At 40.1% G+C, this 17925-nt stretch overlaps 1 protein-coding gene across 3 annotated transcripts in view; it reads right to left on the reverse strand.

Moving 5' to 3' along the window:
* The window catches only part of LOC107376010 (SH3 and PX domain-containing protein 2A), a 170241-nt gene that overhangs the window by 16674 nt on the left and 135642 nt on the right, over positions 1-17925 (reverse strand). For 2 of the 3 annotated variants that reach the window (XM_015944883.3, XM_070542551.1), the window contains 2 exons: positions 4715-4828; positions 1473-1556 (listed from right to left, as the gene is read on the reverse strand). In XM_015944883.3, coding sequence (XP_015800369.3) covers positions 1473-1556; positions 4715-4828 — 198 coding nt within the window. The remainder of the gene's footprint in view (positions 1-1472; positions 1557-4714; positions 4829-17925) is intronic. The other variant, XM_015944885.3, reaches the window with a different exon arrangement.

The following is a 17925-nucleotide window of genomic DNA, read 5'->3' on the forward strand; positions in this document are numbered from 1 at the left end:
GGAGAGGGAAGTCTGGGCCTCTCGACGCTACTGCCCCCGTAACCCGACTCCGGATAAGCGGATGAAAATGGATGGATAGATGGACAAATAACAGATTTACACGTAAGTAGTTTAAATAGAGTGCTGTGCTGTTTGAATGTATAAACTGAACCTCAAGAGAAATCACTAGTTTAATTTTTTTCCGTGAATAAAATAAATATGTCAGGCAGGAGCGTCTCAGGATCTGTCTGAGATCTGTCTCGGTGAGACAGATAATAGCAATCCAAAGTGCTTTTTATGTGTGATCTGAGTCCGACAATTGACCAACCATTGCTTAAAAATTAAATACAGCTTAGCCGGTTAATTGCTGTGATCCTAAAACACGTAAACGGCAGCACGCAGAACTCACGAGGCACCGTTTTACGTGACGTTGACTTGTTGCTATGAGTAATACGACAGAAAAAGCCACGCCAAAATAAGTTAAGGAAGCCCATTAAGAATTGTACTAAAAGCATTTAAAATAAATACCATACACAGTTGAGGAAACGTTGGTTTAAGTACCATGAAGTGGTCACTGCATAAGCGAAAACCTTTATTCTCGGTATCGCACAGTTTCATTTTAGCCCGGCCACTAGCGAGTTTTATTGCAATGATCCAACGTTTGCGGCGCTCCGGATCTTGGGGAATCCTGTAGATGGTTCATCCCTTATGTAGTCTGCGTCTGTTCTGCTTCCTGGGGAACAACAGGAATCTACCACATTTCCCGTTTGATTGAGTTTTCTGACAATAACAAATAGTCCCGCTGCCGGCTTCTGCCTGCCAAGATGGCGCCGTTTCGATTTGAACTGTTGCATGCCGGGAGAAATGACGTCAACTCCCGGAGCTCTATTGCTCTATGCCTCTCTGCATGCTCACTCATTCAGACACACCCGCCCACACACACACACACACACACACACACACACGCACACACACACACACACACACACACACGCACGCACACACGCACGCACGCACGCACGCACGCACGCACACACACACACACACACACACACACACACACACACATTCTTGACTTCCCACACACACACACAATCTCTCCCTCTCTATAAATAAACTCTGTGACCGGATGTTCGGTGCATTTTGCCTCGTGCATCCGACACAGTTATGACTGTTTGACTTGTTGTTCGTTGTCTCCCTTTTCTCTCCGAATATAGGAAATGGGTTATTGATAAACATATTGATAAAATTCATGACAGTGTCCCTACTGTGAAACATGGAGGAGGCTATGTTATGTTCTGGGGCTGCTTTGCTGCATCTGGCAAAGGGAGTCTGGAGTCTGTGCAGGGTACAATTAAATCTCAAGACTATCAAAGGATTCTAGAGAGAAATGTGCTGGCCAGTGTCAGAAAGCTTGTCCGTAAATAAAAAGGTGCAGAGAGAACAATAAACCAAAGGGAGAGGGAGGAGATGCATCATCCATCTCAGTTCACCTCGGCTTTGCTGCCGGCTGATGACATCCCCCAACGTCCATCTCCGGTCCAGCTTCTTTAGATGAGCCTTATGTCGTTTAGTAACTGACACACGACACGTGCACGATGACCAGACCACAACAAACAAACATGGAGAGATGAAGAGCAGGCGTGAATGTTAGACAAACAAACAAATGACTCGTTATTAGCTACATGGAAAACATGAAAACAACACCACAGAACAAAACATGGAAGACAGTTAGAACGAATGGATGGTTACAAAGGACTGTTAAACCAAGACGTTTCTTCTCTGGCCTGTAATTAGGATGTTGTTAGCATGACTTTCTCATCCTGTTGTCTGTGAGCATCTGTGGCACACATTGCAGATGCAGGAATGCACTTTAATTAACACACAGACAACTGAGAGCACCACCTGCTGGGTGATGAGAAACATGCTGTTGATACATTTGGAGTAATTAGAAGTATCCTTGTTACCTAAGGGAACTTGTGTCACATACAGCATGGCTGCAGTTTTAAATTAGGAAGTGAGAACTTCAAAAGACTGAAACTATTTATTCTAAGCAGATGTTTTATGGTTACAATGAATGAAAATGTGACTCTAAGCCTCTGAGTCCTTAAAGCATGGCTTTCTGATTGGAATAAAATATCTTGTACTTAAATGATAAAAACACTAACTTTTTTAACTTTGTTTTGTCAAAAAAAAAAGGAACAAAGATTTATCGTCTTAATAATTAACATATTTCAACACCTTACGAAGAGCAAAAACCAAAGTGTGAAAACAGAATTTCTGCATTCTGTGGCTGGGTTACATACCAAGCTAATTCTCCATCCACTTGTTGCCATGGTAACTGCTCAGAGGACAGAAATAGTTTGGCATGTAAACGTGCATAAGTTGCCAAACTGTCTGTTTAGGTATTACTTTTATTTTATTTATTTTATGGACATCCACATGGCATCGGCTTGTTCCTTTACCTTCTAATTTTAATCTCTAGATAAGGTTGATGCTCAAACTTTTGTTCAATTATTCACAGACACAGTTTATGCCTCTATCAGCAGGGAAGTGAGGGCAATTTCTAAACTCTATATGTTATTTAGATCCATAAGAGGAAAAATCATGTAGTTTTTTTAATGTCTTTTCTGTTGCATGAAGCAGAACACAAACTCCAGTTCCAGTTTTTCTAAAATATTTAAATTATGTATCTCTTTTCAGTGATAAAGCCATGGCACAAACAGCTGAAGAAATGACAAAGGGAATCTTTATGAGATTCATGCCATTCCTATGACTGAGCCGACACATAAACACTAATTATACTGACAGATTGTCCCTCCCAGAAGCCCACAGCAGATTACTCCAGCTATCTCCAGCAGAACTGAGTAAGTGTTGGGCACAGACATTAGGGAGGTGTGTGTGCGTGTGGTTATAAATTTATGGAATGTAAATTGCTTTATATCTTTTGTGGATCAAATGTCACCCAGTGAATCAAAGAACTGGAGCCATAAACTTCATCTTTTATTTAAAAAAAAAAGCTCATTTGAATTTTACTCTAATTGTTCACTAAAACGTTTTTATTGGAAAAAGTAATACAGTTATCATTAAATATTTTGGTATATTCAGCTCTCAACACATAATTCCCTTGGCTTCTTAAGGTTCAACTCATGGTGGTGCTTTATGAAAATCAGTAGACATAAAAGTGCCAGAGTAAGGCATAAATAAAAGATATGACTCAATTATTCTAACCTGACCTCCACACGCTCTCTAGTGAGGTGTCCAGCAATACTTTTTCAAATTTATCTATTTCTGGAAATGAATGTTTATAAAACCATTTTATGCTCACTGACCTGCTCCAGCTCTTCTCTGCTTTTATAGCAACACCATCTGTCCATTATTTGTTCATGAGATTGATGGATAGGTAATAATTTTTATTAGTTTGGGTCTACACATGTTTAGAACTAAAGCCTGAACTCTACAAAATTAGAAATTTTTGATTTTTCTTATTTGCATCCAGTTAAAGCAAAAGTTGTTTTCAACACTTCAAAGTGCGTTTCTGACATTGTTGAGGAGGAGATTTTATCAACCTTACATTGGACAGAACTCTGCTGATAAGAAACTGCAAAGTTTTTATCGAACGGTCTAACATAATAATAATAATAATAATAATAATAATAATAATAATAATAATCTAACAGTTAGCTGTTTCAGTTAGTGGACTGTCAATAAAAAGCACAAGCAAATGACGTTTTTTTGCTTTTTTCCTTGGTATCATGCTGGAGCCTGGAAGTAAAATTAACAGAATAATGTCTTTGGAGACGAAAAGAGCTCAAACCAGAGCAAACATCAGCGCAGCCAGTTTGAGGAAGCCAAAGGAGGCTACAAAAGACTAATGGTGACCAGCATGACCTTCTTCAAATCAAATCAAATGGAAGCGAGTGCAACTCAAAGCGATGTACAAGATTACTGGACTTGTAAATAATTATATGTTTTGCCCATGAGTGTGAAATAACTTTATGACTTGTTTAGTATCAGTTGGCTCGTGTTAGCGTTAGCTTATTAACACTAGCTACACCAGGCAGGAAAATATTTAGTGTTACTTTATGGATTAAATTTGCTTCATTTATTTAATATTAAACTATTTTTATTTGAAAGGCTAGAGATAGTACGTAATGGGTCTACGGAAATTTCATCTTCAGCTTTTCTAGTGTGTCTGCCAAAGTTTTAATATATCTCTGGACTTCTAAAGGCTTCCACAACTACACATCAGTACTCAGTGTCAATTTGAAATAATAACCAGATGCTGAGCATAACAGCTGGCTTTTTCAAATTAATGTCATGGCTTATGAAATACTAATACTGCTGATAAAAATGTAACTCCTTCCCGAGCTCGCTCTAGGGTGGTAATATCACTTAATACCTGCGTTGTACCTCTCCTGCACACTGCACCACTGTGATACACATCCCTTCAGACTCAGTGGCTTGGTCTTTCCTGGCACTTAGCTGTTTACGCAGGTCTGAATCTCTGCTCTGTGCTTGTAATTGCAGGCAGACACAGAGAGGTGTTCAGAGCGGCTGGGCTTCGGCTGTCGGTGCAGACCGCCTGTGGCGAGGAAGCTTTCCCCACGTTGTCACAGATCAAAGACTAGGTTTGAGGGCCAAGATGTGTATTTGTGTTTGGATTTATAAGAGAAGCTATGTTTTTGTGCTACGGGGTGGGTGGGTGGACACTGGAGTGTTTGCTTCGACTTACCTTCCCCTGCTTTGGAGGCGCTTACCTCCAAGTCATCCCTTGTTCCACTGTGGGAGTTGAGATACGTGGCGGGGACCCAACCCTGTTCCTCTGCTGTGCTGACAAACCACCAACCTGGTGATGAAAAAAGTGGCTGAATGTCATCAGGACAGATAATTACACATCATCCACATAATAATAATAATGTATTCAAAACCCAAAGTGGAGGGACAGGAAAAGGTTTTCTTATGTCAAAGTTAGGAAAACAAAAGACCTGCTCCAGTAAGACCATAGATATTTTATTGATCCTTAAAACACAAATAAAATGGCATCATCCATTGGCAGTGGCTCCATTTATAACAAAGTACTCCTTAAACCTGCACTTCACCAGGATCAGTCATGAATTCCACGGGCAAGACACCGATGGGCTGCTTTTGCCAGCCAAAATCTCAACAGGCACTGATGACAATGATTCTATTGGTTTTTTCTGAGCAGGTCAGCTTTTAAATGAAAACTTTATAACAATTGCGTCAGTTAAGGAAGTGAGCAAGGTGTTTAACTTTAAAGTTGGATGCCAATAATATGTAGGTCCATATTTGTGCTAATTACCAAGTCAGGTCAAGCCTGATGGATCATGACCAATGTGGTAATAATCTTTAGTAACTACAGTTCTAAACAGTGAGAGAGGTTCCCACATAAAAATCGTTATTGTAACACCTTGTTCCAATATTCTGTGTTTGTCAACAAAATATAGTAGCATATCAATAAGAAAACATTATAAATGATATTAAATTACTTCATGATGTGGAAGAAAGGCTTGAAATGTATGCCACATTCAGTCTCCTTTGTATTTAAGAAGTCAGACATAAACATTTTAATCACAGGGATGAGGTCCTGCCCCAAGTGGAGGAGTTTAAGAATCTCGGGGTCTTGTTCACGAGTGAAGGAAAACTGGAGTGTGAGATCGATAGGCGGATTGGTGCTGCATCTGCCGTGAAGTGGACGTTGTACCGATTTCTCGTGGTGAAGAGAGAGTTGAGTCAGAAGGCGAAGCTCTTGATTTACCGGTCGATCCACATTCTTGCCCTCACCTATGGTCATGAGCTTTGGGTAGAGACAGAAAGAACGAGATTGCGGATACAAGCGGCCAAAATTAGTTTTCTAAGCAGAGTGGCTGGGCTCTCCCTTAGAGATAGGGTGAGAAGCTCAGTCATCCGGGAGGGGCTCGGAGTAGATTCGCTGCTCCTCCACGTTGAGAGGAGCCAGTTGAGATGGCTCGGGCATCTGGTCAGGATGCCACCTGGACGTCTCCCTTGTGAGGTTTTCCGGGCACGTCCAACGTAAATTACTGCCAACACACCGGAAATATTAACAGTTAAAGAAGTGATCTAATGGCTAAAACAAACCATAATGTTTCAGAACAACAACAGAAAGAGCAATGTTCTGTCTTTGCACATGTGAATACAATGATGGCAATTTTTTGTACATCTTTAGGTAATTCAGTTTCTATTTAATGCTAGCTTAGCAAAGGGAGGATCTAGCCACGCTCCTTTAGAACCTCCGCAGCTCCAGCCATCTAGTGCCGGGCCAATCACAGCACTCTATCAGTTTGGCTGGCATCTTCTTCAACGATGTACGGTGGACTGCCCCATTCACTGACATCCCTAGAGGTCCAATCACAGTGCCCTATTGATTTGGTGGACCAATCACAGCGCTCTGTCAGCCAGGTGGGCAGGAAGTGAGTACAACGGAGATGATGGCTCCGTAGCGGGCCAATCACAGCACTCTGTTGGTGGGCAAGATGTTACTGCGACTCAGCAAAAAATAAATAAAAATAAACAAAGATGATGACTGATTGTTTGAAACGGCTTTGGCATCAACTTTGGACTATTTTGACTTGGGCCTCTTTAAGTCAAGAGCAGATAGACCTTCTCATGTTTATTTTGAAAATGGATGTATTTGCATCTTCTTCGGCAGTGTATGGCAAAGTGCCCCGTTGACAGACATCCATAGCGGCGAGTACCTTACGTTGTTTGTTATCCAACAGCCTGTGTAGTCTGAAAGATAACCGTAGATACCGCCCCATGACTGAGAGCCCAATGGCCCATGCCCAGACTATATATTCACATCTACAATGGATGGCTTGCTAGGCCAATTGATTGCCAAAATGACAGTTAAAGAGGTTACAAAGATGCCAAATTGTCCACTGGCATGTTAAACCAGCTAAGACTTGATTTGTTAGATCGATGTGATAAAACGTGGTTTTTAAATAAATAGGGTAAACACCAATACATGTCACTTATTTATAAATATATCATTCTAACAGGGTTTTTCCTGTTGTCTCTCTGCATGAGAACTTAGAGACATAGATGGCATGAAAATTGTTCCATACACGACATGCCACACATGCTCAGTGTTTGTTGTGGCAACAGAAATACAATATGGCTGACAGCTGGGAGGACGATCCATAAAGAGAATAGGACTGTTCCATGACACTTTCACAGCTGGTCCAAACCTCCAGTGTGTACTTTTGATGAAAATGTTGTATTATGAAGCAATGTGGTTGGATGTGATTAATGCAGTGAATTATGATAAGAACAGATGGAAGACATAAAAACTAATGATACAACAAAATAAGCTAAATTAATGAATGCTAAAGTGAAAACACACAAAGGAAGCAACGTTTTATGACCATGCATCAGCGCTGGACAAAACAGCATATGACTGAGTATTCTATCATAAAAAAAGTGCTTCCAATAACTTGTCATGGGAAACCTCACACTTTCTCTGGAGTCCCACAGTTTGTGTATCATGTCAACTGGTTCACGGATGATGCAGTCACAGATGCTCTGCATAGTCTTATGCCATGTGGAGCAAATGGACAACTATGCCAACAATTTGTTAAGTGACTTCTCAGCTTTTGGTAGAACCAACAGATCACATTGGAGTTCTTTCAGTTTGGATTGAGAAACTCATTTTGTATCACTAAGACACCTCACTCCATCAAACTGGGCGGAGGGTTTCACAAGGAAAGGTACTTGGTTCACTATATATGGCCCGTTTCCACTACAGGAACTTCTGGGTAATATTACCAGACCATTGCTGCACAGGCATGTGTCCATTTCACCAGGTTGCTGCAAAAGGACCATTTTCTGGTCTATTTTATGAGCCAACAGAGTACCTGAACTGATATGTAATTGGAAATTACTTGGCAGGACTTGTAGCAGGACCTCATGCTGACTGCTTGTAACTCATTAGGAAATGATATCGGCAGACGTCGCCTAACAACTAGAATTAGTAAAATTGGAAGAGTGGCTGGTGAAGCACAATAGAAGAAAAAGAAAGTCGCCATTTCTAAACTTCCAACACTAGAAGTTTGAAGCAAAACCCTCCCCACCCCCAATGCTGTTATCCAGAACACTTTTTGGTCTCAGAGCAAAAAAAAAAAGGTTCATCTGGTTATTGAACGCTCATTACTTCTAACAGCCAGTCTCCCAGGCCACTGAATAGAATACATTATGGCATTCTTTGCTGAAGCAGTGGTGCTACGCTGTTACGCTAACATCTTGACTAAGTCCTCAAAGGGCCAATTTTGTATGAAGATAGCTGAGAGGACCAAGCCATCATATCTCCCAGTCACTTTTCCACCCCCAGAAGTTTCCCAGAACTCCTGTTGTGGAAACACGGTTATAGAATTAATACTCCAACCTTTACACCAGTAACTAAATATCCATTTAACCTGTTAATGTGAAAAGAAAAAGAAACATTTTTTTTCTTCATTTATTTATTTTATAAATATATATATATATACCAGCCACTATTCCAATTTTACTAATTCTAGTATATATATATATATATATATATATATATATATATATATATATATATATATATATATATATATATATATATTCCATTTATTTATTTATTTTAACTGTTTTACGCAGTTATTGGCATAAACACAAAAACAATTTTGCTTCAATCAATTTGAATTCTGATGACTAAGATAACTGATTTAAAGTGACTTTATGTCTCTGCGCCTGTCCTTTAAATTAAACCAAAACATAGATGAATAACAGACGCCCCGATGACAGACTAATGCGTGTGTTTCTCTGTGGGAGCAATAAAACAGAAATTCACTCCAGCTTTTCCTTAAAGCTTCTACATGCAGTTAGTTTATTTGTGTTAAAGTTTACTTTTTAAAATGAAAAGCTCGTTAAGTTACAGAAGACAAATGCATGTACAGTGGAGCCTTTTCTTATAGAGTTCAGTGGGTCCAGATAGGAAAGTGTTAAACATTGATGGCTGCTGGTCAGAGATGTTAAAAGCCATGTAATGGGTTCAGTCTTTGAACCAAAGATGCCCCCCCCCCCAGCCAATAAATCAGACCAGGTCATTTAACCACAAAAAACACCAAATGTGGCCTACAGCAATAAAAACAGAATAACTTCTAATACTGATTTTGTGTCTTCACAGTAAATTTGAAAGCTTGATGACTTTTATCATTAATTTCATTTTAATTAGTGTTTTTAATCACAGTCTTACTGGCATAAAATATAGCAATTAGATCAAGTAAATGATCTAATTAGATCTGATTAATCTAAACTGCTAACAAACTCAATTATTTTTTGTTTCATTACCTTCTCAGTGGCCTAGAGGTACAGGGTCGCCCTGGGACTGGGAGATCAAGGTTCGAATCCCGGTCGGGTAAACCAATTACTTTAAAAATTAAATCAATGCCTCCCTGCTTGAGGCTCAGCATGAAGGGGTTGGATTGGGGGGTAATCTGCCACATTGTTCCTGAGCACAGCCACTTCTGCAGCTCACAGCTCCCCATGGGGTTGGGTCAAATGCAGAAATTTAATTTCACCAGCGTGTGATGATGACTAATGGGACTTTAACTTTCAAATTAAACCAACCACTATACATAAAGTTTAAGTTGGAGGGTACAAACATCTGGACTGTAACAGCGGTTACGTGCCATTTTCATGCTGACATTTAAACAAGAAGGAAATGTCATGTTCACTTAAGTAAAATAACACTTGAGGGAATGGTATAACATACGAATAAAGTATATGAGTGTTTTTATTAAATAAACATGGCAGAAAATGTGAGTGCACACCCAAATCATAGACATGCTGTTCATTAAAAAAGTTTGAGCAAATATAAGCTGTTACTTATGCAAAGGGCCTTGTATCTTTGACCATCCCTCCAGATGGCAAGTCTGAGTTCACTAAACCTCAGAGAAGCAATAAAATGCATCTAAAAGTGCTCATATATTACACAACTGTTGGTTTCATCAGCTGGTAGGAAAAGGAAAAAACTGCATCACATTTTGGATCGTTCACAGAAACTTTTCCACAATCAACATCTGAAATGATAACTTTTAGAGAACGTTTCACGGTTTTAGTCAGTTTAGCGGTCAAAGCTTCTTATTTCTAATAAAAAAAGCACCTCTCTGTGCCAAATGTGTTGCGTGATGCTATGCTAATTTTCTGGCATATTTCTCCCTGCTGTCCAAGAGGAAAATATGATCCTTCATGTTTGGATGCCAGCTTCAGATTCAAAATTTGGAGGTTCTTTACAGAGACACAAAACTTCAGCTGAGGTCACCATAAAAGCAACAGCTGTTTTGTGGGTCTCCTGCTGCCAATATAGCAATTTTGCAGCATTACACAACCCTCGGATTTTGATGAAATCACACTCCTTAGTGTGCATGGATATATGGAACTCATTAACCTTCATGTAAATGTGTTGCATGAGCCAAGGGGGTAGGTATTAATGTTTCAGACCACAGAGCTTTTAATATCCTACAGATTTTAAACATGCTGAGTTTTATCACAAACATCAATGTGTAGTTTTTACCGTTATTCTCTGGAAAGTCAAAAGGTTGTTGAAAATGAATTAAATATGCCCAGTTGTTGAAATATATTGGCTGTTTTGTGAGAAAAATAACAATAAAAATCCAGTTTAGAATACATGGAAGTGGGTCTAAGGCCAAATCCTAGTACTCGCAATTCCACCTGTGCACTCTTCAATTGCGCATTCCAGTTCAGGGGTGCGAATGCGTAGGGCTTCCCGATCCACAAGTGCAAAAGTTGTCCACGCCCCCTTTGCTCCCTTGATCTGTACTTTGCCCAATTCTGCACCAAGGGTATTACCCACAATCCATTACTGCATGGGAATTTTGAGAAGGCTCAAGTGCCTTTTCTGAAAATATGTATTTTCAAAAGAAAGAAGTTCATTTTAAGATGATTCATGATATTTATTCATGCTCTGAATGTTTGAGTAAAATATAACGTAGACAGCAATGAATGTAAATTTTGTCAATTGTTTGTTTGAAAGTTGTTAATTAAGAATTTTTTCAAAAGTAGCACAAACAACGACCAGCAATCTGGCATGAGTTGTGGTCGCTGACGCAACTGTCGCTGTCCTAATTCACCGATTATTTGCACACTCGAGCACTACACACTCAAAACCTTACTGTGCACTTACTCCAAGTGTACGTCACAGAAGATCGTAGGGCGCGATGCGAGTATTGGGACTGGGACCGTGTCTCTGGGCGACGACATGTTTTCGTCTACGGGAGCCCGTGAGAACAAGATGCATTTACTGATTTGTAACAAACTGTTACAAAACTTTCACCATTTATGAACGTTGTTGTTTTACACATGCACCTCTTCACTCGTCACCAGTGATGAAAGGGAGTCTGACATGCTTGTCATTTAGCTGGAGATTGCACTCCTAGGGATTTTTGACCCTAATGGACATCCGTCAGTAAGGTCTTACTCGAACACAAAAACCCTGCTTGCTTGCAATGATTTAGGTATGTGTTTTCCCATAGCACCACACATTTTCACTTTAATCTAAAAATAACAGACAAAAGGGTAAAATGTTTGGTAATGAAATTTAGATGGAGTAAGAAATGTTCAGAATCCTCATGTTTTCTGATAATTTCGACAAATTTAGAAGAAAAATGCCCATAAATGCAATAGTTTCATTGTGATCTATCACTTCTAAGGAAAATGAATCCAGTAAAAAACATTACCCTCATCTTAACTCATTCATTGCAATTGACTACTAAAGTCTAAAACTAAGGTGAGTGTTTAATGGGGGGGGCGAAGGATCAAGCGTCCACAACTTGAAAGTAAATACCACATCTCTGAAGTTGATTTCCATCCGTGTGTGTCATACGTCACGTGATCGTGACGCAGACAGTCCATGTTTTAGGAGATCAATTTGGGACGCCGCTATGCCTGAGGCAAGGCAAAAAAAGAATAAAATAAAGTGCACTGGCATTCAGGGGCTTTTTGTTCAGAAAATGGCTGGCAGTGAATGAGATAATCTGATCTCTGTGTTATTCCATATCTCATTCCCTCACAGTTAAATATCTTGGGAAACTACTAAAATTTTAACCACACAATTCTGTATTACAATAACAGCTTCTCAGTCAATGCCCTTGCTAAATCAAAAAGGTCCTGAAGCATCTCAGCAGTGTTTTCTTTTGAAAGCCCCACTAATTTGGGGTCAGTATTTGCGTAAGACAATGGCTAAACCCACATTCCCTCAAGTACAGACTGTGACCACAGAGATCAAGCTCAAATATCATAGCCTCTGAAAAAGAAACCAAATGGTCTGTCTTGACAACAGGGTTGCACTGCAGTACAAGGACACTAAGAAAAAAATGTGTGGAGGACAAGATATAATCAAGTTTATGCTCCAGCTGCCTGCTGTGAGAAGTACAACTCTGCTCATAAATGCATGCTCAAGCCCAATAATTGCCCAGGAAGAAAGAAATCTGGCATGTAAGCCCAATCCAGACACCAGGAAACAAAAACATCTGACAAAAACACATTTTTGGGGAGTTAATAAATATAACTACATATCCTGTCTATTACACAAAGCTACGGCAGCAGCAACTTGTTGGACTTGTCTGGAATAAAGCTTGAAACAAATAGGGAAAGTTTTTATTTTTTGCTGTGAGTAGAATTACATCTACTAAAGCTCAGGGGCCTCATTTATCAAGCTTGCTTACACACAAAACGGGGTCGGAAAACTGCGTAAGCAACTTCCCACGCAAACTTTGGGATTTATGAAAGAAAACTTAGCGGAAATATGTGTGCAACTTTAAGTTGACTAAGGACATGGCTTATGCACATTTTGGACATGGAGAGCACCTGCAGTGCTGCTGCTAAGAAGGATACAATTATGAAATCCTGCAGCATTGTCACTTGTACTGCTCCGTTTTCACACAAAAACAAGACCCCTCACATGCACACATGCGCGCACACTCACACACACGCACGTGCGTGCACACACACAGCCTGAAGCGCAGAATACGGAATGCAGAATATCAGCAGGGGGACAGATTGAGACAGAATGCCATGCGTCTGTGACAGTGTGTGTGTCCTGTCACTGGAGAGGGTGCTCGCTGCAGAACTACAAAGGCGGAGCTGCACCATAAGGTGGAGCTGCACCAGAGTCAGCCCCGCCCATTCACGCAAACTCAGCCTAGCCCACTGACTTCCGTTCTTGTTTTTCAACTTTATCGCAAACTAACCTGACTCATGAATTACGGCTGTTACTAGTTTACAGTCGTTAATGCTATGTTCTGTGCGCCAATTAAACAAGATAAATATAACTTGCTACATGACAAAGTCTGAATATATCCTGAAATGAAAAGGTTTCTTTCAGCGAATATCTGCCCACAGCCGCTCCAACAAAACTCCTGTACAACAACATTTGACTTTATTATGTGAGTTCTGGTAGTCCAGTGGCAAGATTGTTTAACTTAAGTTTTGCTTTCCCCTCAGCTGATGCTGGTTCGGTTCTCGGTGGGATCGGCAACAATCTATTTTGCCAGCTGAAACATTTAATTTGTTCATATTTTAGTTGTAATGTTCATTTTCAGCAAAATATTTATGTCTCTACAAGTTATTTGAATTTGGTCGTTCCTAAACAGCATTTTAGTTGAAACTCTGCTCACAAATGGACTCACACTGGCTAAATAAACGAATGAATAAATAAAAAAACACATTAGTCATTATATGTTAAACGGCATACCAATAAATTGTTGTAAACATAGTACTGGCAAGTGTAGCTAGAAATGAGGAAAAGGGCTTATAGAATATTTCCACTACTGGGAGGCGAACCTGCGCAAAACTGCATGTCAACCTGACAGCATAACCACTACACCACCACATCTTGTAATACTTGTGTGGTGTTGCATGTTATTGTGCCATTCAGTGTGTCTTTGTAGACGGGATGTATGATTTTTCTGGCGGTGTCTCAGTAGAAGTCATTTCAGAAATAATTTGTCAGAAAATTCACAGAATATCCAGATTTGAGAACCAAGACCAGACCCACTTCGGGGGAGGAGACCAAATTGAAGCTGAGATGGGAAGAAACTGCATGAATGAGGCCAAAAATGGCTTTGGCATGTTTCGTATGAGGAAATGACAATATAACATGATTAAAAGTTCCAAAAGTTAGATTTTTAATTATATGGAACCTTTACAAAAACTGTTCAATTCACTTCTCAACTCCGTCCCCAATCCTGCATTTTTTAGCTATAACACCCTCTTTGGTTCCAGAATGCTATAAAGTCTGACAACTGGAAGGAATTGGACTGACTCTGATAGAATGGGCGGGGCTGACTCTGGTGCAGCTCCACCTTCTGGTGCAGCTCCGCCTTTGTGGTTCTGCAGCGAGCACCACTTGTGTCACTGTGTGCCGATTGATGATGCGCCCTGGCTACTTGGACAAGGGAGATCTCTGTTTGGCTGACTGTTAGCGTGTGTGACTGTCACTCAAGAATCTGGGGATCAAATCCCAATTGGACCATTTTTTTATATCCACCACAGATCTCTCTGAATCACAACATTGACGGCTTCAGTCTCAAGTAATAACTCTCAAAAAACAAACATCTCAGTCTAGTGTTACAAAACATTTTGTCCCAATTCTAGCTTCCTTTCCCAAAGAACCAAAGACTTTGTCTGACCAGCCAATCATGAGTCTTGAATTCCTGTACAATCATGGCCAGAGGGCAGAGGCCTGTTGTACTTGTTCACGACCATGAAAAACATGAATTACAGTGCATGCTACAAAACAAAAGTTACGGTTACAAAACTTGGTTCAAGTTACATGTAATATTGTCCCAATCCAAGCTCCATATGCCTACATATGCAATGTTTTAAAAAGAGATGTTATTTTTTAAATCACCATTAGTCAAATGTATGCAGTCGTTGTCATCAAAATTCCACTTTGGATACAGACAACACAAAAACCACACTGACCCACACCTTTGCTGGGGTGGTAGATATTCAATGTCTATATGAAGAATACAATGTGACTGGATCGTAACAGAATTGGTCCCTAAACAAAATGAATGTTAGTGATTGCAACAACTAATTGTGCCAAAATGATTAGCAGCCAGACCAAGCGGAGTGTAGCTTTATACAAAACAAATAAATTTTTGATGCAACATCCCACCAGTAAATTGATTAAAAATGTTATTAAGTTTGAGCAATATGTTGTTCCACCTTAAGTACACAAGCTTTGAATGAATAGTTTTGCAATCTTACATGTATCATGTGTTAACTATTTTTGGGGAAAAACTGGCGTTTGTTAAAGTGTAGGTAATTGAAAATAAAAGTTTTCAAATGAGGCTAATTGTGTATTTATGTAAAACTGTGTTTTCTCCAGTCTTTTAACCGTTGTTAAATCCAGCATCTGCATGGGCAGATTAAGGCCCTGTCCACACGTAGCCGGGGATCTGCCAAAACGTAGATATTTTTCTACGTTTTGGCCTGTCATCCACACGAAAACGGAGTTTTTTCACACGAAAACGGATCTTTTTAAAAACTCCGGCCAAAGTGAAGATCTGCGTTTTCTCCGTTTTGGGTGTCTGCGTGTGGACGGACAAAACCGGAGTTTTAAGGTCCGCAACGTCACTTTCCGCGCCAAAAAAATGCTGACATCACGTGTGCGACCTGTGTTTACACTAGCCGACAGCATGGATGCCCTCAGAGCTGCGCTCGCTTTATCAATTGTCCAAGCGCTTTTTGCTTTTTTGTTTTTGCAAGCGGAGTTACTGCTCCTTGCGGAAGACCACAGACAAAGGACGAGGTTAAGAACGGGGGAAGTACTGCCGCCTACAGGTCTGGCATGTCCTTAACAACGTATTTATCCGGGTACGTGTGGGCAGAGTTTTTTTTTAAAACGAGGTGGTGTGGATGCAAGTTTTTGGAGGGGCGGTTATTCGTTTTCAAAAAACCCCGGCTACGTGTGGACTAGGCCTAATGCCTGTTTGCCGGAATCCCCAAAAGTCTTTCAGCTTCAGGACATAAATCATTTTTATTGTATCCAATAATGAATTATTAGCTGTAGCTATGCACCTTTTTAAGGTAAGTGAAAAACCTATAAAAAATAAACTACAGTCCAAAATCTCCTAATCCATCCTCCCTGATTCTTCAGCAATGGCTTAACAAAAGATGTGTGACACTGCTATGTTCCCTTACATCCTACTTACACAGAAAATCTTTTTAAAAAAATCCTTCCTCCTAGCATGATTATGAGAATTCAGCAGCACAAGAAAGCTTTTTTTCATGACCTGAAATGATGAGGAATGCAGGAGCTCAGCAGTGCTGCAGATACCTGACACCACTGTTGAGCGGAGCAGGAGAAAACCCCATTCATTTCCAGCGTCTGTATTTATTAACAGTAGGTTCTGTATCAAAGCACAAGGGGGAAAGCATTCAGCTCAAAACACACAGTTTTTATAAAACACTGGGGTTCTATTACCTGGGAGGCTCTAGTGCTAGAAGGGGTACAGGGGGAAACGGGCACAAAACTACTTTCAAGAGCAATGTTGACCTAAGGAACAACCTTCACTCTATGCAAGCCTCTGAAAGGATCCCCTCATGCTCTGAATGATGCTGCGGTCCACAGCATGTGTGCTATAGGCTATAGACTGAAACACAGCGGTTCTTTTAAATCTGAAAGAGATTTCTTTTAACCCCCAGGCTCAAAATAAGTGTTGATAAAAGGACGAACAACTAAGTCCTTTAGGGGTACTTCTGAGTTAAAAATGCTCATGAAATACGTATGTGGAGTAACCAGGTAGGTAGGTTTTAATGTTGCAAATCTGGAACGCCTGCCTCCAGAGGGTTAAACACAGTTTTTGGTTTGCTGACTAACCCTAACCCTCCTGAACACTGTCATTATCACTTTTGCCACAACCTAAGTACCTCCACCGCTCCTGGCTTTAAATCTTCTGTGCCACAACAAGATGAAAAGCACTAAAATCAGAAATCCTCCTGTTTTATTTCTCCAAAAACACTGATTAAGTGTAGGGTTAGGGTTGTATCAATACAGTCAACTGTGAGTCTGTTTTGGGGGTGAAAAATTGTGAAAGATTCAGTCAATAACGTGTCCTCCATTTGTTGCAGCAACCAAAGAAAGACATTTAACATTTGGCAAGCTTTCCATATGTCTTTGGTGGTTCGTTGACAAGAATTACAGGGCTTTTTGCCTCCATTATACAAGGAAACATGTTTTTGCTGAAACTGCACATACCAAACTGGTAAACTGAAGGTTCGGCGAAAGCAGAGCCTGAAGCTCAGTGTTGACATTGCTTTTTATATTCCCCTGAACAGTGAGAGAGGAGTAAACATCATTATGTTTAAACTCTCAAGTTCCAGTAAGGACAAAGATGAACTTTGCCACTTTTTTCAGCATTACTGCTTAACTAAGTTCCTTGAAAAGGTGCTATTTAGCACAACAAAACAAAGTCATCCGTCACTCTAATAAGCTCTGCAGAATAGATGTGAAGACGTACGAGTAAAACCCAGGGGAGATCATAAATACTGTAGACTGTTAGCAACAAGATAGGAGAGACAAGAGTTTATTATCTTTACCAGGGTTATGGACTCCATGGTTGCTTTAATGGGTATTACAAGCTTTAGGCCATGCTGCTAGGAACATTTCTACCCATGAGTACAAATTGGTAATACCACACAATGCGTGAAATCATATGCACAAAATAGGCACAGATCTGTCAGTAAGTACTGTTGATAAATGAGGGCCCAGGAGTAGGGATGCACCAGTACGATACTGGTATTGGTATCGGTGCCGATACTGATACCAATACCAGTATCGGTAAAAGTTAACCGATACCAGGAACCGATACCAATGCAGTTGCTATAAAAAATGGCTTCAACGTAATTTGTCAT

This window comes from Nothobranchius furzeri, chromosome 12 (assembly GCF_043380555.1).
Source record: "Nothobranchius furzeri strain GRZ-AD chromosome 12, NfurGRZ-RIMD1, whole genome shotgun sequence".
Classification (NCBI taxonomy): domain Eukaryota; kingdom Metazoa; phylum Chordata; class Actinopteri; order Cyprinodontiformes; family Nothobranchiidae; genus Nothobranchius; species Nothobranchius furzeri.